Here is a 21,875-nt window from a genome sequence, read left to right on the forward strand (position 1 = left end):
CGTGTTAATTATGTAAGATTTGTGCGGCTTACAACTGTTTCAGTGCTTCACGCACCATCCTCAGAGCCTACTAGATCTCGGCGTCATCTCGAACTTCTCTGTCTGTTATGTGGGTGTGTTTGATTGTTGAAAGGTGTTGAAGAGTGGAGTCAAATAGTGTGTGTGTACTGAAATTGATCTGTGTGTTGAGAATTTGATCGGGGTGTGTTTTAGTGTGTTTGTATATTTCATAAATATAAAACTCAACACACTAGAACAATATGAAATATACAAACACACTAAAACACACCCCGATCAAATTCTCAACACACAGATCAATTTCAGTACACACACACTATTTGTCTCCACTCTTCAACACCTTTTAACAATCAAACACACCCACATAACAGGCAGAGAAGTTCGAGATGACGCCGAGATCTAGTAGGCTCTGAGGATGGCGCGTGAAGCACTGAAACAGCTGTAAGCCGCACAATTCTTACATAATTAACACGAGTAAGTCCACTAGTTAATCAATTAATTATATTCCATTTAATTCCGTTATTTACTTCAGTGTTGTCATATCAATCAGGAAGCGAGAGAAGAAACTGCGCAAGTGGAAGGGTTAGAAGACAACAAGCTTGCGATTTAAAAGTAAATGAGGGAGTATGCTTTGTTCTTTACCTTAATCACTGTGGGTGGAAAAGCAACCCATGAACAGCACAGCAGAACAAATGTTATCTTGTATTGTGAAAACAAAAGGATGATCAGCCTGGAATATTTCAGGAAAAGTAAAGGATACGCCGTCTATCTGCATACCTAGAAAATATCAACACGTGTAGTCAAAGCTCTTGCTACGATCATGTTCCAATGGCAGAAGTTGATGGCAACAAAATGCTCGTGTCAGCAATTTCCACGAAGAAACTGAATAAAACCACAATGAGAGGATGCATAGCAATTTGTCATTATCAATAAGCATTTATTTGCACTACTTGGCATGTGTTGAGGAAGAGATCTATTTACAATTCAGTATTGAAAAATAATCCAGACCTAAGCAATTTACACATTCTTAAGTTTAAAAATAAAGTGAAAATGTTTGTATGATATTTGATAAATTTTATTACAATTTTTTTTAAGTGTTACTAGCATTATATGGTACTAATTTTTATTGTATTTATCTGATGCATGTAACCTATAAGATAAAACATTGTAATAAATATAAATAGATCATTTTCTTAATTAATAACAGTGTATATCTCCAATAAATGATTCCTTAGCATCGCCACAGATACACTTGATTGTACTTGTCACTAGAAAGTTATTGAAATTTATATTTTCCCCACCATTCATAAAATATTTTGATATGATACCTCTTGCACAAAAGGGGAGATCTATAACTGAAACTCGATTAATATATTTCAGTATTATTTGTATTTATCCTGGTAATAATGAACAGTTTGACTCGTAGACATTTTGTTTTTACAGCATTAACTTCCCATGATTGTACGAGAAGATTCGAAGAGAACGGCAGTTACGTAGACATTCAGCTCCCCACTACTACCATTAATGCACAACACAATGTCAATACGGCGGTTGCTGTCGTCTGCGATACAACGAACTTTTCTGTTGATTTTCGAGTTTGGCATTTTTTCCGGTTATTATATGCTTATTTAAGTTGTGTTAACTCTCGCTAGTGGTTTTATATTTTATTTTATCCATCTTAGTATTTATTTCATTATTGTAAATATTTTTGTTTATCACTATTATTATTATTATTATTATTATTATTATTAATGAATTATTTTGTATTACAATCTTTGTATCATTTCTGTCACGATTATTCTATTATTATTATTATTATTATTATTATTATTATTATTATTATTATTATTATTATTACTGTTGTTGTTACTATTATTTTATATCATCAGCATTATTATTTGAACCCTGTAAAATTTATGTAGACTACTGGACTGTACCCGAGCACGAGCATATGCTCATTTTGGGTATCTATCCAAATGTATTTTTTTTTTATTGGGTTATTTTACGACGCTGTATCAACATCTAGGTTATTTAGCGTCTGAATGAGATGAAGGTGATAATGCCGGTGAAATGAGTCCGGGGTCCAGCACCGAAAGTTACCCAGCATTTGCTCGTATTGGGTTGAGGGAAAACCCCGGAAAAAACCTCAACCAGGTAACTTGCCCTGACCGGGATTCGAACCCGGGCCACCTGGTTTCGCAGCCAGACGCGCTGACCGTTACTCCACAGGTGTGGACTCCAAATGTAAATTGTAAGTAAATTTGAATTTGAATTTATTTGAATTTGAATTTACTTGGATGCTCACAGTTTTCCGTTGCAAACTAATGCTGTAAGATACAATATAAATCTGAAAAACATACTGAACTGTATACAATGACCTCCTCTTCAACTGGAAGGTAAGCCGATAGATCTACTACATACCCGGTCAATTGTTCTAAATATCTGTGTTACAAAACACTTAGTGGCCATATTGCTACGGAATTGCAAATATCACAGGCAATATTTGCTTGCAAAATTCTGTTCCTACACATAAAAAGTCGGTTTCATATGAGACATACTTTGTCATAAGTTTTACAAGTTTTTCACCAATTTAGAGTCAACGGCAACTCGGAAGGTGGTAGTCTGCTAATGTTTGCGTCCAGAGAGACGGATAGAGAGAGCAAGGCACGAGCACATGCAATACAAATAGCGCAGGAGAGAATTTAAATTATCAAAAGGCAATAATGATCATAGCCGTTGATTACTGTAAGCATGACACCAAACAAAAACTCTTTCCTTCACTAACAATATTCTTTGTACGGTTCTCAATTCCACACCACATGCTTCTGAATCGTTTCTTGCACATTGGCAACGTTGCAGCCAGCATCAAGATGGCCGGCAGCATCAGCATTCTGCTCGTCAACGTTTTTAAAATAATTATACATTTTAAACATTATTTTTCGCGCCTGCCTGTGCAATACTTGTCTTTTTACAGTCTCTTCTTCCATTTATTTATCTTACACACACACAGTAAATGTTAAAGTAAGCATATGAAAGTATCATTTTTTGTTTCACCACAGTTACCAGAACAGGGCACGGAAAGATATAGTTTATGTCAAAATGAAACACTACTTTTTAAACCAGTATGAAGCTTATTATAAAAATATATCACCACAATTTAATAGCTGAAAATCAAAATTCAAGATGAAAATACTCCTTGAAAGATTTAAAACTAATTCCTGATCTACGTAGAGAATCTGCTGTTTCTAAATCAAAGATTGGTTCCTAGTTAGGATTTCCTATGATAGCACTTCATAGAAATTGTTATGCACAAAAGAAGAAATTATGGAACACTTGGAAGCTGTGAATCTTTCAAAACGTCTGTACAGCTTACCGCCAAATAATCATGAATCACAAAATAATAGGCTAATTCCAATAGAAGGAAACTTGAACTTATTTTGGAATATAAAAATGTAATTAAGTTAATTTCACATCTGAATCATAAGAAAATTTCGACAAATTCTCATACTGGCTAGTGAGTTGTATAGCCACCACCACCACACCCCTACCACCTGCAGTCTGACGAAGGCATAGGCCTATTGGCACTTTAAAGTTCCCTTCTACATTTTATAGAGTAGAAAAAGCACAGTTTTGCACTAATTTATCGGAGTGAAATCAGTGGCTTGCATAATGACTTCATCATTTATCTCACTTAACATGCAAAACGACCCAAAATCAACACAGCAGCGGATTTTTTTTTTTTTTTTTCAGAACGAAAACAAAGGGATGGTGACCTGAAAGATCTTTGAAGTTTTGGTGCATACAAGCTTAATTTCCCGCACATCATATCTAGAAAACAGCAATATGGAATTCATGTGCTATCCAAGTGGCTGCTCTATTTGAAGCTCAACTGTTTTAAATCAGTAGAACAACTACAGCACTAGACTGGAGTTCGAATTCTGGCAAGTCATCTATTATTATTATTATTACTACTACTACTACTACTACTACTACTACTACTACTACTATTCTTCTTCTTCTTCATCATCATCATCATCATCATCTTTCATGCACTAGGCATTTTTGCTTATAGTAACTGCATTGCATCCTTCCAGTGTTTGGGTGGTCGTCCGATGACTGGTAGTTATAAAACTGGTGCGGAAGTCTGGAGCTCTTCATTCTGTCTAAGTATGCTTTCCATCTGTCCCATAGTCACTTATTTTTTCGTTGATGTCGAAAATTTCTAGTTCTGAACAAATATCTTCATCCATCTTGTCTAGTTTAATATAACCTGCAAAATACTTGAGGATATACCACTACTGCTACCGCCGCCCACCACTGCCAGCCCCACCACCCCTACTGCTGTTGTATCAAAAACCAACAGGACACAAACTAAATGAATTCCTGCAGCAAACAGAGATGTCCAGTGTGTGCAAGTCTTCACCAATAAATGAATCAAGAACACGGATCCATTTCTCATAACTTCATTACGAGACACAACTTAAATATTTAATAATAATAATAATAATAATAATAATAATAATAATAATAATAATAATAATAATTCTTTATTTATACTGGCAGAGTTAAGGCCATAGGGCCTTCTCTTACACTCTCCCAGGGTACAAAGTATACAAGCAGTTAAAATTTAACAAAAAGTTAAAGAACAGAATACTGACATATTACAAAAAAAAATAATAATAATAGCATAATAAAATCGACACTAAACAACATGAAAATAATACAATAATAGAAAAAAGAAAGTAAAATACATTGGAATATAGTGAAAGCAACTCACTTAGTACAAATGGTTAATATGGAAAACGTAAGGTAGAATATAACAAAATGGAATGTAATAAAATAATAATAAAAAAGAAAATAAATACGAATATTAAATAAAATTCACAATAAAAAGGCTATGCTAATAAGTTCATCGGCTGATAAAGAGAACAAAAAGGGGAAAGGAAGGAAAGAAATATATAGCCTATATTTTTACAAAACTATCACAGAGAAAAGGGCTTATAACTGAAAGGAATCTGAATTGAAAAAGTGCAATTTTAATTTATTTTTTAAACTAGACAATGTCCGACAGTCTCTGACATGTTGTGGTAGAGAGTTCCAGAGATGAGCTGCAGAGACCGTGAAAGATGAAGAGTAGAAGGATGTTCTGTGTTTAGGAATGGAGAGTGTGATATGGTGTTGTGAGCGAGTATCTATTTCGTGATATGAGGACAAATGTTGAAAACGAGAAGCTAGGTAGCTAGGGTTAGAGGTTGAAGAATACTGAAGAGTAAAGTGAGAGAGTGAATAGTTCTTTGCTCTTTGAGACGGGCCCAGGACAGTGTATTTAGTGAAGGTGTGATACGGTCAGATCTACGGACGTTGCAAATAAATCGAAAGCATGCATTATGAACACGCTGTAGTCTGTCTGTCAGTCTCATGTTAAGGTCAGTGTAGAGAGTGTCACAGTAATCAAAATGAGGCATCAAGAGCGACTGCACTAAATTCTTCTTGAGAAGCAACGGAAGGAAATTTCGAATTCTTTTTAGTGAGTGAATTTTCATAAAAACTATTTTACATGTGAGCTTGTACTGAAAGGCTACGGCAAAAATGGCCTGACTATCAACTCCAACCATTTCATAAATATAATATTTCTTCTTGTTCCATATGACGCTCTGTTATTTGAGATGCTAAAACATTGCCCAATTCATAATTTTTGGTTAAATTCCTTAATATTTTGATGGAAAATAGTTAAATTACGTACATGTACTGTGTTTGGAGTATTCATTATTTGAAAGTTCAACATTAATGAAATCATCACTTAAATGAACTTCGTTTTAAACATCTTAAGAATTAATATAAGAAGGAGAAGCACTAACATCGAGCAGCACTGGAATAATACAGCTCATTACACCAGACAATTGAAGTTCCACAATATGGGCTGTTCCACATAAGTTCTCGACGAATTTCTTCATTCTAAAAAGCAAGTGTAGGTTATGTGTGTTCAGTTTTCTCAAATTAACTAATATTTGTTTTTAATTACTCGATAAGATAGTTTGAAACTTGCATAAAATACAATAAATGGTACCACAATAGAAGACCGCTGGCTTCAAAGAGGTAAATACTAAGTGTTAAATCTCTGGAAACCTGTTACCAAGTTCTACTTAATAAGTCTGACGAATGGCTCACTGTTTACTATGTAGACTTACAACAGAATTAAATATTAATTCCATTTTTTAAGTGGAAAAAGAAATAGGTTTTGCTCCTCATAATACAGATAGAGCAAAAAAAAAAATTATAATAAGACTTATAGAATATGGTCCATACTGGTGGTGTAAATGGTTTTGTTGTAACAACATTTGGATATTCCAGTCTATTTCATATGCACTATCCAACAACTACAGAAGATATGAAACAAAGAATTAGAGAAGCCTGTATGTCTCTCAGCTGTGCTGAAGGTCTCCGTGCAGTCACGGATGTTAGGAGGAGATCAGAACATTGTTTAGCACAGAGTGGCGGACATTGGAACACTTACTATGAAGAGTGTACGTACATAAACAACATACAACATTTCTCAGAAAATACCATTTTTGTTGCTTTGTGAGTAAACAATAAAAATTAGAAAAAAAAAAGTTTCAGTAAAAGTTGTTTCTTTTTAAAAGTAGTTTCCAATGGCACCTTCAATGACCCATGTTCTCATTTGAAATTTCGTAGTTGACCACAGGTATCCCTACTTCCGGTTTGTTACGGGAAATGGTACTACCACCAATCCATTATTTACATAGGTTTTGGTTATCAACATTTTTTTATGCTCGACCATGCTGAAATGTAGTAATTATACACCTGGTAGCAGTACTTTAATGCATGTCATTAAAGTACACCTATTCATTAAAGTTCAGGTTTTCGATTATTCTCGAATATGCAATCGAAAGACGACGAGGGAAACGTCACGGAGGCTGGAAATCCAATACTGTCGCAGAAGGTTATGTTCTGTTACTATAATATTAGCGTTAATTCTAAATATTCAAATAAAATCAATTTGTCATCTCGTTTTTCAATTCTAAATCAATTTCCAGGTTATACCAAAATTAGTTCATGTTATTCTCTACATCAAGGTCAATGCCATTATTGTTCCTTGGAAAAAATCAATACTTTCGCGTCTGCGCACATCTCACACGAGCTATCACAAGGTCACTTCCGATCTTGAGTCAGATACAAATAAAATGAATACGTCTGAATAATTTCAAGTTAGAAATATGGTCGAGCATAAAAAGTCGTATGAAACTTGCCTATAATGGTAATTAAGACGCTCGTATGAAAATTATGAAGTGTCTGTGTCTGTGTCTGCGTGCGTGCGTGCGTGTGTGTGTGTGTGTGTGTGTGTCTATATACATATATATAATCAAACACTCCAATAACACTAGATTTGAGGGAGGTGGGATATAATGATAGAGACTGGATTAATCTTGCTCAGGATAGGGACCGATGGCGGGCTTATGTGAGGGCGGCAATGAACCTCCAGGTTCCTTAAAAGCCAGTAAGTAAGTAAGACCAATAACACTGGCAGACCACAAGGATCCTGAATTCTAGAAAACAAAAATTTCTAAATGTTTGAAGAACAGTAATTAGTGTATAAATGTTGAAAAAAGTGATAAACTTATAATTAAAATTGAACATTTTAATTCATGCCCTTAAAAAGATTAATCAGATACACTACATATTATAAACAATGAGACATAAATATATATAACAAATAAAATGTATAATCAAATTTAATTCAACCTGAATAAATTTTCCAGATTTAGTTTTATTCTTCAGGACACGGCCAGGAACTTTGTTCTTGTGGACTGCTCAGTTGTCCGGATTATCCGGGTGTAACGAGCCCAACAGAGTAGGCGACCTGTCTGGCCAGTTCCAAAACGTTGGAAATATCAAGTTCCAGGACATAGTGGAATATCCAAAAGCCTAATTCCAAAAACAGGTTTTAGCTAATAAACGGTTTTTGTTCCAATAATTAATGCTATAAAATTTTTTTTTTTCTATTTTTGCTGTAAGTACAAAAAAAAAATGTTTTATTTTCACATTTGAATATTTATTGCATTAAGACTTCATTTTACATGTTCAATTACAATACAGCATGCTACTAGTAACTTAGTTTTACCTGTACAAACTAAACATGTGAAATCCTGCCAGCAAACAAAACAATTTCTGACTTCTTGTCCTGGATCAGAAATGCAAATGGGTGGTCAGCAATGAATTGTGGGGGAGGCCTTGGCATACTGCACAGCATCATGACGACAGCTGGGAAGCAAGGACACACAGACAGATCAAACCTCACGTGTTGTTGTGTGAGTCAACGGAAATAATAACTTTGTTTTAATGGTTTATATGATGAAGTTGGTCTGAATTCTTGCGCACATGAAGTGGCTCTCAGACAGTTGTAGTCCCCAATTTAACACGTGTAATTATTTCCAAGTAGGATTTTTAAGCCCTCATACCTTTGAAATTAAAAGACTGACGATGTCTGTTCATTCAATAACGTACTTTACTTCAACTTCTCTTTTTCTGAGTAGAAAGAAAATGAACAACACAAGCAGCACAAACGTTTTAAGATTGACTTTCAGACAATCCAATATTCATCAGATAATGTAAACAGTAAGGAAATACGATTCTTAAAATAGGACTTTTCAATTTAAGCACAGAGCAATAACATCACAGCAGAGTGCAAATTAATCCGAACACGACATATTTTTACATTTTCTGTCATGTTGGCCTCACAGCTGCTCATACCGCTTTAATTGACATCTATAATACGTGTAATTCCATTGTTGAAGGTCTGTCATTATTTTTTTTTATAATATGTGACATTTTGCCTGTCATTTTGTACTTATAAGCATTTCAGTTGTGTTGAAGACTTAATACTGCAATCCTGCGTACATTCTGTCGTCTTCACAAATGGATACAACTCCACGAAAACAGTCTAAAATAATAACATTAGCAGAACATTCTTCTATGACACAGAGGCAAATTGCTGCAGAATGTCACATCGGTTTGGCTACTGTTAATTCGATCATAAAACGATACAGGGAGACTGGATCCATCACACCCCAGAAAAAAGGAAACTGTGGCCGGAAAAGGAAGACTTCACCTGCAGATGATCGTTTAATTGTCAGGAAAAGTAAATTAAATCCTAGACTAACTGCTGTCGACTTAACCCACGAGTTAATGGCTGCCACTGGGGCGAATATTCATGTCACAACAGTGCGGTGTAGGCTTTTGGAAGCTGGGCGAAGGGCTCGTAAGCCTATTAAGAAGCAACTGCTAACCCCTGTTATGTGCAAAAAATGCTTAATGTGGGCAAAATTACATCAACACTGGACAGTGAATGACTGGAAGAATGTACTTTTTTCCGATGAGTCTCATTTCGAAGTCCACGGCCACCATGTTTCTTACGTACGGAAAGGATCCGAAAAAGTAACAGCAGTTCATCTCCAACAAGCACCCAAATACCCCCCTAAAGTAATGTTTTGGGGTTGTTTTACACATGAAGGACCTGGAGCATTAATACCTATCAAGGGAATGATGTATTCTAACAAATATATTCACTTATTGGAAACCAGAATCGTACCCCAGCTGCAAAAATCATTTCCGGATGGCAGAGGTGTGTTCCAACAAGACCTGGCACCATGCCATACGTCTCGAAAAACTACAGAATTCTTCAACAAGAAGAATATTCAGGTACTCCCCTGGCCAGGCAACTCAACCGACATCAACCCTATTGAGAACTTGTGGTCAATTTGCAAAAGAAGAATGCAAAAAATGGATTGTTCTACAAAGGAAAAGATGATTTCTGCCCTCATTGGTGTATGGTTTCCCGATGAAGAAATGAAGAATATTTGTGGGAAATTAGTGGAATCCATGCCAAATCGTCTCAGAGCTGTTATTAGGAACAAGGGAGGCCACATAGATTACTGAGGTATGTCTTAGATCCTTTTTTATCCCGTTTGAGTGTTTTTGCATAAGTAATTACGTTGTTCGGATTAATTTGCACGCTACTGTATTATGATACAAAAACCTGGAAATGAAACAAGCACATTAACCTGATCAAGGGCCAAGTGGTGAGAGAAATTAACAGCTCTGGTGTTACTATGTGTATTCAACAAAACTAGGGTCTAGACAGATAACAGATTCCAGCATTGTAAAAACTTTGTACATTTTTTTTCATTTACTCTTGAGCCCTCACTCTAATGTAAAAAATAAATTGAAAAAAAGCTTTCAAACAAGATTATGGCAAATATTAAAGACCAAACTAAGTTTCTGCAATAAAGTAAAAGCTATTAGCACCTATGCCACACTGTATTTACATACAGCTCATGTATTTTGCCAAGACACTCGTGATGCGCAGTAGGGGAACAACGTTTCTGTGGAGAGGGTAGGAGTAGAAGGGAAAGTCGGGCATGTGTCTACCGAGTTCAAGGCAAAAGCTAACCCATTCCCCTATAATTCGTAAGTAGACTCATCCGATCTCGTGCGCAGCTCTGTAGGAAGAGTGGGGGAGTGTCTGGACATAATGCATGAGCTGTGCTCATTTGGGCTAATAAAATGGTCACCAACAGATCTAGAGGACATTCACAGAACCATAAGGACCTATCTCACCAAACACAGCAGTAGAACGTTTAATATTACCAACACAATTAGGTGGAATGGGCAGCCTGCATGCATCACAAATAACTACCAGTACTTTCAGGCAACACTTCCATGACAAAAGTCAGATAAACCGCATGTTTAAAGTGATATATAAACCAGACTCTACTGCCACACTGCTCCAGCTTTCAGATCTAGAATATAACGTAAATGAAGTCATCACACAGGACTAAATAGATCATTGGAAACAAAAAGACATTCATGGTGAGGACCCACATGCACTGGATCAAGAAGAAACAGATAAAAATGCTTCAAATCTCTGGCTGAAGAAAGCTAACATATTCGGAGAAACTGCTGAGTTCGTGCTAGGTATCCAATACAAATTAATTCCTACAAAATGCCATATAAAATACATATTGAAAGGAAACATAGAAGACACTAAATGCCGACGCTCTAGCAAACACACAGAATCCAAAGAACCAGTGGCGGCTCCTGCATATTTCTTAAGAGGAGGAAAGAAGTTAACAGCGCAAAATGACACCTTCCTAAGAGAAACATGCTAAAAATTAGCCTACATGCATACATGTAAGACTGGGTAGTGTTGGGGTTGGCCTTCCTTTTTGTATAGCAATAATCTGTTCTTGTAAACTGAATTTCCTAAATTTTCCAAAATATAATGTGTTTTCACTTCCATTCATTGTTGAATAATTGCGCAAATTAACAATTACAAGGAAATTCACAACTTCGCAGCATTTTTCACGCACACTACAGCATCACATGTGTTGGAAGAGACCTGCTACTAACACGTAACCGGAACCGTTTTACTGAAGTGGGAATGGGAAATAATGTGTTAGGAAAACAAGAACACTGCACCCACCCACGTGGTCTGTGTTGTCACATGTACATTTTACAAGTTCCGTATCACATGCTTTTGAAGAATATCAGTTCTTGTAAAGTCATACTACCATTATTGTTCAAAGCTGCCGGTGGCCGATTAATTTTTCTTACGTTAAAAATAATGTAATTTGGAGTAAATTCAATTTCAAATATATTTGTACAAAACTGACAACTTGGCTGTTGTCCTGTCTAGTAGACAATGAATGGAAGTGAATTTCAGGGGTCGAAAAGCTCTGCGATACTAACGTAGAACTACTTCCTCTTTGTTTTATATAAATCCAACTTCAACTTTCAGATATCCTCGAAAGTTTCAAACCATGAATAGTAGCTTATATAAAGTGGAATGAATAAAATATAAAAAAAAAAAGTTTATATGGTGTATTTCATAGCTTTGTGTTAGAACTGGTTTTATTGTGCCTCCTCCTAGATGTGTTATAGTCTGGTTGAACGCAGCATCGTTAGATGGCAGCGGTAGCGAGCTTTGCTGCAAGACCAGGCGGTTTCTATTTCCCTCCCATGCGCTGATTCAGAGGAGGATCTCCTTCCTATCCGTTCATTTACTTGCTTTAGAACTCTGCTTCTTTCTCTGGCCACTAGTGCGCTGTTGTCTATGTGTGTTAACTGCAGTAAAGGAGGAATGGATTGACTTTCCTCCACACAAACAATCTCGCATCCTTCTCACAGTTTTCTAGCAGCACATGAATGTGCGTCGTTTAAAACTCGATCAACCGGGGTTTTCTTATAGTTGTGAACTTAAAAACTATCGAACCTTCCTCGAATTTCAAGGCATATATTTCACGTGAAAAACGTGAGGAGGACGTTCCTCCCTTCCCTCCCCAGAGGAACCGCCACTGCAAAGAACATATAATAAGTGGGTGTACTATGTCAACGTCTTCAAAGGCACAACAATGTAGCCAAAATCATTCACAAGGAGAGAGCAAGCAAAACTAAGCTTAACAACGACTCAATATGAACCAGAATTTATTCTAGAAAACGAAAACTTTAAAACATATTGGGACAGAGAAATCAGAGTGGATAGAAAGATGCAGCCAACACACCAGACACAGAGCAAGAACAAAAAAGATTACTCAATAATAGCTACATCACAACCTACAACACTCACAAGTAGGCCTACATGTAATTAGCCATAGAAATCAAGGACATGTGGAAGGTCACCTGAGCCACCGTACATCCAATAACACTAAACCAATGGCATCACACCGAAGACATTACACTCTCCACATCTCCAACATATTTTACCACTACTTCAAAAATCAGTAATCTGAGACACTATGTCACATTGTTCGACGTTTCCTAAATGCCGAATAATCTGTGGCGCTTGATGTACCATTTTTTTCTTTCTAAAGAAATTAGAAACATGTAAATCCATATCATTAACCCATGTACCATTTTTCTCCTTCTAAAAAATTAGAAAAATTAACTCCAATAATAATAATAATAATAATAATAATAATAATAATAACTGGCAACCCTAGCCTATTATCTCCTGGCCTAGTTGCCTCATAAGTGGTACTATGTTGGTATCACTTGTGAGGTTCAGACCTGTCTTCGGACAGTTGACTAAACAACAATAATTAATTACATCTGAGTATAGTCCAGATCAGCTTACTTCATACCCTAAGGATGAAACCTAACCATTTTTCCCCCATTACCACATAGGCTAGTGGATTGTGGTGATTTTCTAGTTTGCAGGTTGAATTTTCTTTTGCCAACTTCGTTTCGAATTTCGATACTGACAAATACTACAAATGGTAGTGATTTTGTAACTGGCAGCTGAGACAAGTAACGACAATATTTGTCGGTACTGGAATTCCATGATATTAAAATTGTACTAGATTTCTGAGTCAGTTACTGGAAGATAGTGAAATTTGAACATACTAATAATTAATTAATTAATATCAGTATTAATATTAATACATAATAGTTATTTTATGTGTTGCGTTGTGGTTATAATTCAAGACTATAGTCAGGTAAGCTTTCGGAGTTAGTACTAATAATTTCATGTGATCAAACAAATTGCATTTTTAGGTTAGGTCTCGAGAGTCAATTGTTTAGTCAAACCAATGAATTTCGTATTGCCAGACAAAATAATTGACATGTTGATCCCTTTCCCGTATAGTTTGCCTACGAAAATATGTTACAAATCATTGAATTATTTAGAATAACCTTCCAACATAAAGTACGGTAAGTAAATAAGTCATTTAGCACGTAGGATCGTGTGATACCTGGTAACTGTTGGCAACACTGACAAGACGGAAATATTTGCTGTTTAGGAACTGTTCTTATGTGACCCTCACTATAGACTCGATTGTTCGTTCACATGTCTTTCTTTCCGCCTGATTCCTCATGATATTCAGTGAATCTCTCAAACCTTCTGTATGCCTTGCTACACAGTATTGGGAAGGAAGACAGAAGACAAGTTTAATGTTAAATTCTGAATGCACATGCATTCACACACACGTATTATTGTGAATTTATTTCACCCTCCGTTTAAACTCTTGCCAGTCGTGATATCTTCTTAATTATGTACTCTGCAGCCCCAGAATTACTGGAAACTGACACCACTACTAATGCTTTCATGCTTTTTAAAGTTAAGACTTTCATATGGAGCATGCATACCCTTGTTATTTCAAAATTAAAACTTCACTCTAAAGTTTACATTTCAGTATACCAAGACATACTCTACATACAAACACAGAAACGCCCTGACCAATATGAGTTAGAAAAGAGAATTTCACCTACATTTCATCTGGAATCAGTATGAGAAACAAATTTTATTTGGAAAATGTTGTTGTTGTTGTTGTTGTTGTCTAGTGCCTTGCATCTGGCAATGAAGCCATTAGCAGTCGTGCTTTCCAATACTTTTGAACTGTAGTTTCTTCTGATCTTAATGCTTCACAGGTCTTCATTCATTTCTGCTGGATCGTTACACAGGACACATATGGGTGAAGCTGAGATACCTATTCTGTAGAGATGACTTGCTAGACAGTCATGATTTGTCAATAGTCTGAAGGCTGCAACTGCTGTTTTCCTTGATCTCTGGGGGATTATATCTGGGTTGGAAAGTAGTGGAATCCATTTTTTGTCTCTAGCATTTGATTCTATTTCTTGTAGGTATGAATGAGAAAATTTTGTAGCGATCAAGCATTTTATTGAGGAATATGAGAAATTAAATTTAGATTTTTGTTTTATTGTTGTGCCTTTCTTTGCAAGTGTGTCTGCGGTTTCATTCCCCATGACTCCACAGTGTGCTGGAATCCATTGGAGACGGACAATCTTATTAACTTTTTGGAGTTGTGTTAACATTTTGTAGCATTCTCTTATTTTTGTTGACTTCTTTGTAGCATTTGAACATATTCCCTGAATTGCAGCTTTAGAATCTGAAAGAATTACTGTCTTGTTATATTTATTTAAGGGAAGATTTAATAATTCTCGGAGAGCAATGTGTATAGCCTCTATTTCACCATCATAACTTGTTGTGTCTCTGCCAACAGAATGATAAAAGGAAAAATGTGTACATGTAACTCCAGCTCCAGTAAGGTTTTCTGTGGTGGATCCATCGGTATATATATATGTAGCCATTCTTCTGTAGGGTATCTAGTATTGATCGTTTCCAGTGCTAGAAGTTTTTGTATTTCTTTTGGTGTGTCTGATTTACTTATTTCCTCTGTTAATTCCAAACTGAAGGTAGGTTACAATAATTCCAATGGATTTTCTCTTATGAGTAAATTTTCTCTGGTACCGGTATTAGGAATGTTCAATTTGGATTTAATCTGTGTTACCTTTTCTAGGAAACTACTATCAGTTTTAAGGATTGAGGAAGGGAGGTTCTTTTCTGTCCATTTAGAGATTGGCAGTCGTAACATTTTCTTCTATTTTTGTTGTTATTGGTGGGATTCGTGTTAAGGTAAGCATGGCAACAACAGGTGTGGATTTATCTGCTCCAGTGATTAGACGAAGAGCCTGATTTTGTAGTTGTTCAAGTTTATTGATGTTAACATTTGCAGCTGTTATTAATGCTTGAGAACAGTACAAGAGGTTTGGTTTAATATACATTGGAAAATAAAACACATGCAATGTCTGCAGTTTGGTTACATCAGATTGTTCTTAAAGCACAGTCTGTGCACATCACAGTTTCTTTATCACTGCTGAATGGCAGACTCACATCAAACTCGAGCCTTCACTAGTCACAGCACACAACTCTCAGTTCAGGTCTCACTCACTATAGATGGCGTAAACGACCAATAAATATGGAAATTTCACAATTATTCTCTTGAAGAACGAAAACAAAAGGATGGTTAGCTTGGAACATTTTAGGAGGCGGAGGCATCGAATATTTCACGGCTATCATTCCTAGAAGAAATAGGAAACATGAGAATTAATTTCATTCATTAAGCATTATGAATTTTATTCAACAACAGTATCTGGTTTTAAATGTTTCAGATAATGATAAGCAAATAAATCCTAGATTAAAGGCCGGTGCATTCCTACTTAAGCTTCATTTACGAACGTTTGCTTCTCTGTAAATTTAATCGTTTCTTTATTCAACTGTCCGAAGACAGGTTTGAACCTCATAAGCGACACCAATAAGGCATTGCTCATGAGGTAACTAAGCCAGGAGATATTGAGATAAGGAAGCCAGTTTCTTTCCCTCCTCAATTCCATACATCACCGACTAGATACATATTGCACTAGTCAGACTTCAGATGCATACAAACAATTGTTCTTCCTCTGACACATATCATCAAGTGAGATGTACTGCCTGATAACAGATGTACATATCAGCCAGAACCTCAATCAGAGCAATAAATTTAATTAGAAGAATAAATTATAGATTTCAGAATGTATTCATATACTCCTACATGGAAACAGCTATACTTTAATTATAATCTGCCTCATCCTTATGTTAAATGAAACTCACTGGTGCCAACTGTCACACTACAGTGATGCAACACAGGTAGTGTGTTATGATATAGCAATTCATTTTTAGCCAGCTACCAGTGGCGGCTGATTGACTGAGGCAAGTGAGGCCGGGCCTCAGTCACTTGGCTTAACTGAAATCAAATTTTGTGTTTTTATATAATGTATTAGTTATTTGAATGAAGCACATATCGCGCATTTGAAAACTTTGATGTATATAGACCTGTTTTGCAGTAAAATTTGTTCCTGAGGCCAGAATTGCTCATGCCGGGTCTGGCTTGTGATGTATATAGACCTGTTTTGCAGTAAAATTTGTTCACGAGGCCAGGATCGCTCGTGCCGGGTTTGGCTTAATGCATTTCATGTCCTTTCGAGGGCTTTGAGTTTACGCTTAAAACGTTGAAGCTGAGGCACAATTCGGCTGGCCTGGTCAGGTTTCATTCCTCCCATCCATGGGCCGGCCTCAAGGGTAGAGTGGGATGGGAATAGCAATGGTGACTTGTCTTCCTAACTAGGCCATAAATAACAAAATTCCAGCTCTAAAGCAGGCAGAAATCCACTCGAGATTCTCTCCCCTTATATCTCAGTTTATGACATAAGCGAGGGTGTTGTACTATTGTACTTCGTAGTACAGTAGTGAATCTGGGCCAATGTTGTTATGTATTTCGGGAAAATATAAACAGAAACAAATGCCAGAAATAATGCTGGTGTAGTTAATTCATTGTTAGAGTGTCCTTTTTCGAGAAGGAATAATACTGAAAGAAAGGAAGTTTTAAATAAAGAAAGAGACTACCGAGATACCTACGACATCGCTGATAATTTTTCTGACACACAATCTTAAAACGCGAGTTTCTATTGCATCCTGATATGGGCAACATAAATGGTTATGTGGTAATGTGGCGCAAAATAAACTTCTCTTGGCCTTGTTTGTTGCTGTCAAAGGAAAAAAAAATAAAGAGAAAAGAAAGAAAGGGGAATTTCAACACATAATGTGGGTTGCTTCATCACACTGAAACAATCACTGAAACTCACAGCATAACAGCTTATTTGGTGAGTGAAATTATTATTTTTCATTGATAGTAATAATAATAATAATAATAATAATAATAATAATAATAATAATAATAATAATAATAATACAGTAATAATGATATTAATAATATAATAACAACAATAATTAATATCATAAACATTTCCTATCGGAGGCACTTAAACTAGTTGCATCTGGCCTCACCGAGGATATCGATCACCGGCCGCTACTGCCACCTACAACACTGCACCACCACTGTGGTGTAATGGTTATTCTGCCTGACTGTGAAACAAGCAAGCCCGTGTTCAAATCCTGGTTGGAACAAGTTACCTGGTCGAGGTATTTTCGGGGTTTTCCCTCAACCCATTAAGAGCAAATGCTGGGTGCTGGACCCCGGACTCATCTCGTTAGCATTATCAATTTGATCTCTGTCAGATGCTAGGTGACCAGAGCAGTTGATAAAGCATCATAAAATAACCAACTAAAAGGACAAAAAGAGAAGAAACACTGCATTCTATTAAGATTTTATATTATATGTAAATTATGCTCTGTTCTTACTGTTCAAGAATTTAAATATTTGGGTAGTATAATCGACAAGGATGGTGGAGCCTTTGAGGATGCAAATAGTGCATCTGTCCAGTTGTACCCAATATGGAAATCTTATACTGTATTATATCCAGATCTACAAAAATTAAAATCTTTAACAGTAACGTGAAATCAATCTTATTACATGGCTGTGAGACATGGAAAACAAGTTGTTGTTGTTTTCTAATGCCAGGCGTTTGAAAATAAAGTCATTTGACCTCTTGCACTCCAATATTTTTCAAAGATATTATCATGGTCAGCCACTGAAGCACAGATTTTGAGGTGTGCCGAATCCATTTCTTGGTTTGAGTTGCACAATGGGCAGTTAGGGGACTGATATATTCCAATTCTATGCAGGTGTTTGGCCAAACAATCATGGCCTGTCGCCAATCTAAATGCAGCTACAGACGATTTTCGTGGTAAATCGGAAATTAACTGTGAATTTTGATGCAGAGAGTTCCATTTTTTCCCTTGGGATTGTGTTATCAAATTTTGTTTGTTGTAGTCTAAGTATGTAGATTTAATAAATCTTTTCTCAGAGTAATACGTAGATTTAGTAACAGGTCTGTAAGTCGCAGTGCTGCCCTTCTTTGCTAAAGCATCCGCATTCTCGTTTCCCAGGATTCCACAATGGGATGGTATCCAGTGGAATACAATTCTTTTATTGAGTGATATTAGTTGAGAGAGCATTTTAGTTATTTCTGCTGTTTGAGGTGAAGGCATGTGTTTAGAGACGATTGATAGAATAGCTGCTTTGGAGTCTGACAATATAACTACATTCTTAAATTTATTGATGTGACATAGAAGATCCCTGAGACTTTCACTTATTGCAATGATTTCACCATCAAAACTTGTTGTTCCATATCCAAGAGATCTAAAAAGTGAGAAGAGACAGCACGTAACACCTGCACCGGCACCTTGTTCCCTGGAGATCAAGGATCCGTCGGTGTATAATTGAAGCCAGTTTTGTGGAGGGTACCTAATATTAATTGTCTCTAAAGACAATTGTTTCAGTGTTTACTTCTGATTTCAGTATTTCTTCTGTTAAATTTAGATTATATTCTTTATTTAATAGAGTTAAAGGGTTTGGTTTAATTTGTAAGTTTTCCTTTAAATTCGGGACATTGATTTTCTGATTTTCTGGAAAACAAGTAAAATTATACAAAATAAACTGCAAACATTCGTTAATAGATGTTTACGAAGAATCTTAAAAATTAGATGGCCAGATATAATCACAAACTCATAACTATAGAAGATAACAAATCAGAACGAAATCACAATAGAAATCAAAAGACGAAAGTGGAATTGGATAGGGCACACAATCAGGAAAGAAGATGGAGCAGTAGAAAGAATGGCTTTGGATTGGAACCCCCAGGGTAGTAGAACAAGAGGAAGGCCAAAAAATACATGGAAGAGAACAGTTTTGGAGGAAATTGCTAGGGAGGGGAAAACATGGAGCGAAGTGAAGAAGTTGGCTAGAAATAGGGTCCGATGGAGGCACTTTATGAATGCCTTATGCTCCTCATGAGGAGATACAGGAGTTTGATTGATTGACTGATTGATGCTTCACGGTGATAACATTCTTTGTATGAGAAAATTATTTCACAACATGCTCATACTGTTGCAATGCGAATGCCATATTTGTCACCATTGAATTATTACACTGCTGTTGCATCATGACCAATGGTTACCATTCTCCCATGCTTACCAGTCACTACACACAAAAAGTCAGACTTACTGTGTAGCTAAGAACTGAAATTCAATGAAAACTGGAATGTCTTTTCTTTTTTTCTCTTTAATAATCCGTACAGTGAATGTAAACCATTATAGACTACATTGCTGCACTCTCTAACAATCATAAATTACAAATGACTTCATCATTTACCAGACTTAATATGCAAAACGACCCAAAAACAACACAGCAGCGGACTTTTCTTTTTGGAGAACGAAAACAAAGGGGTGGTTGGCCTCAAAGATCTTTGGAAGTTTTGGTGCATGTCGCCTTGATTTGCAGCACATCGTCACACCTAGAAAACAGCAATATGGAACTCATGTGCTGTAAATTCAGCAGTCACTATCCAAGTGTCTGCTTTGTAAGTTCGTCACTACATCAGAGGTATGGCTACAGCACTGGATTTCAGTCCAAGTTCTGCAAAGTCAAATCTAATTTGTACTGGGAACAATGTTGGGGCAGATTTCATATCACCACCAACACCACAATCACCAGAAAAATAATAATAATAATAATAATAATAATAATAATAATAATGATGATGATGATGATGATGAAGACGACAAAGGTGATAATGGTTGTGGAAGTGGTAACAAACTCTATCTCAAATCTTCTGTAAGCCTTGCTTTCATGTATGGGGAAAGTAAACAAAGAAGACAGCTTTAATGTTAAATTTTGTTCTTGAATCTCACTCATTCTTTATACGAGAAAATTGTTTCACAACATACACATGCTGTTGTAATGCAAATGCCATATTTGTCACCATTGAATTATTACATTGCTGTTGCATCATGACAGATGATTAACATACTCCCATGGTTACTAGTCACTACACACAAAAAGGCAGACTTACTGTGTAGCTAAGAACTGAAATTCAATGAAAACTGGAACGTCTTTTCTTTTTTTCTCTTTAATAATCCGTACAGTGAATGTAAACCATTATACACTACATTGCAGCACTCTCTAACAATCATAAACCACAAATCACTTCATCATTTACCAGACTTAGTATGCAAAACGACCCAAAAATAACACAGCAGCGGAATTTTCTTTTTGGAGAACGAAAACAAAGGGGTGGTTGGCCTCAAAGATCTTTGGAAGTTCTGGTGCATACAGAAGTGAACTCCCACACATCATCATACCTAGAAAACAGCAATATGGAACTCATGTGCTGTAAATTCAGCAGTCACTATGCTTTATAAGCTCACAGTCACTAAATGAGAGGTATGGCTACAGCACTGGACTTCAATTCAAGTTCTGCAAAGTCAAATCTGGAAACAATGTTGGGGCAGATTTCATATCACCACCAACACCACAATCACCAGCAAAATAATAATAATAATAATAATAATAATAATAATAATAATAATAATAATAATAATTTGGGAAAAGGAAATTGTACCAGGACAATGGAAGGAGTCCATAATCGTACCTATCTTTAAGAAGGGGGACAAGACTAACTGTAGTAACTTTCGAGGAATATCACTTTTGTTGACGTCGTACAAAATTTTGTCCAATATTCTTTTGAGAATATTAACTCCATATTAGATGAAATTATTGGGGATCATCAGTGTGGTTTTAGGCGTAATAGATCAACTATTGACCAGATATTTTGTATTCGACAGATAATGGAGAAAAAATGGGAGTATAAGGGTACAGTGCATCAGTTATTCATAGATTTCAAAAAGGCATATGACTCGGTTAAGAGAGAAGTTTTATATGATATTCTTATTGAATTTGGTATTCCCAAGAAACTAGTTCGATTAATTAAAATGTGTCTCAGTGAAACGTATAGCAGAGTTTGTATAGGTCAGTTTCTGTCAGATGCGTTTTCAATTCACTGTGGGCTAAAGCAAGGAGATGCACTATCACCTTTACTTTTTAACTTTGCTCTAGAGTATGCCATTAGGAAAGTCCAGGATAACAGAAGGGGTTTGGAATTGAACGGGTTACATCAGCTGCTTGTCTATGCGGATGACGTGAATATGTTAGGAGAAAATCCACAAACGATTAGGGAAAACACGGGAATTTTACTGGAAGCAAGTAAAG

General features: G+C 36.1%; 1 protein-coding gene across 10 annotated transcripts in view; it reads right to left on the reverse strand.

The window, feature by feature from the left end:
* Nucleotides 1-21,875, reverse strand: part of LOC138696980 (leukocyte elastase inhibitor-like) — a 108,053-nt gene that overhangs the window by 16,647 nt on the left and 69,531 nt on the right. For 2 of the 10 annotated variants that reach the window (XM_069822538.1, XM_069822544.1), the window contains one exon: nt 8,068-8,298. The exons of 2 other annotated variants lie outside the window; for them this stretch is intronic. In XM_069822538.1, the coding sequence (XP_069678639.1) occupies nt 8,168-8,298 (131 nt within the window). In that variant the 3' untranslated portion in view covers nt 8,068-8,167. Of the gene's footprint in view, nt 1-660; nt 796-6,281; nt 7,963-8,067; nt 8,299-15,522; nt 15,913-16,631; nt 20,122-20,807; nt 20,969-21,875 lie in introns of those variants that run through there. 6 more of the 10 variants (XM_069822540.1, XM_069822539.1, XM_069822536.1 and 3 more) reach the window with 6 other exon arrangements.

Source organism: Periplaneta americana, chromosome 3 (assembly GCF_040183065.1).
Source record: "Periplaneta americana isolate PAMFEO1 chromosome 3, P.americana_PAMFEO1_priV1, whole genome shotgun sequence".
NCBI classification, from domain to species: Eukaryota; Metazoa; Arthropoda; class Insecta; order Blattodea; family Blattidae; genus Periplaneta; species Periplaneta americana.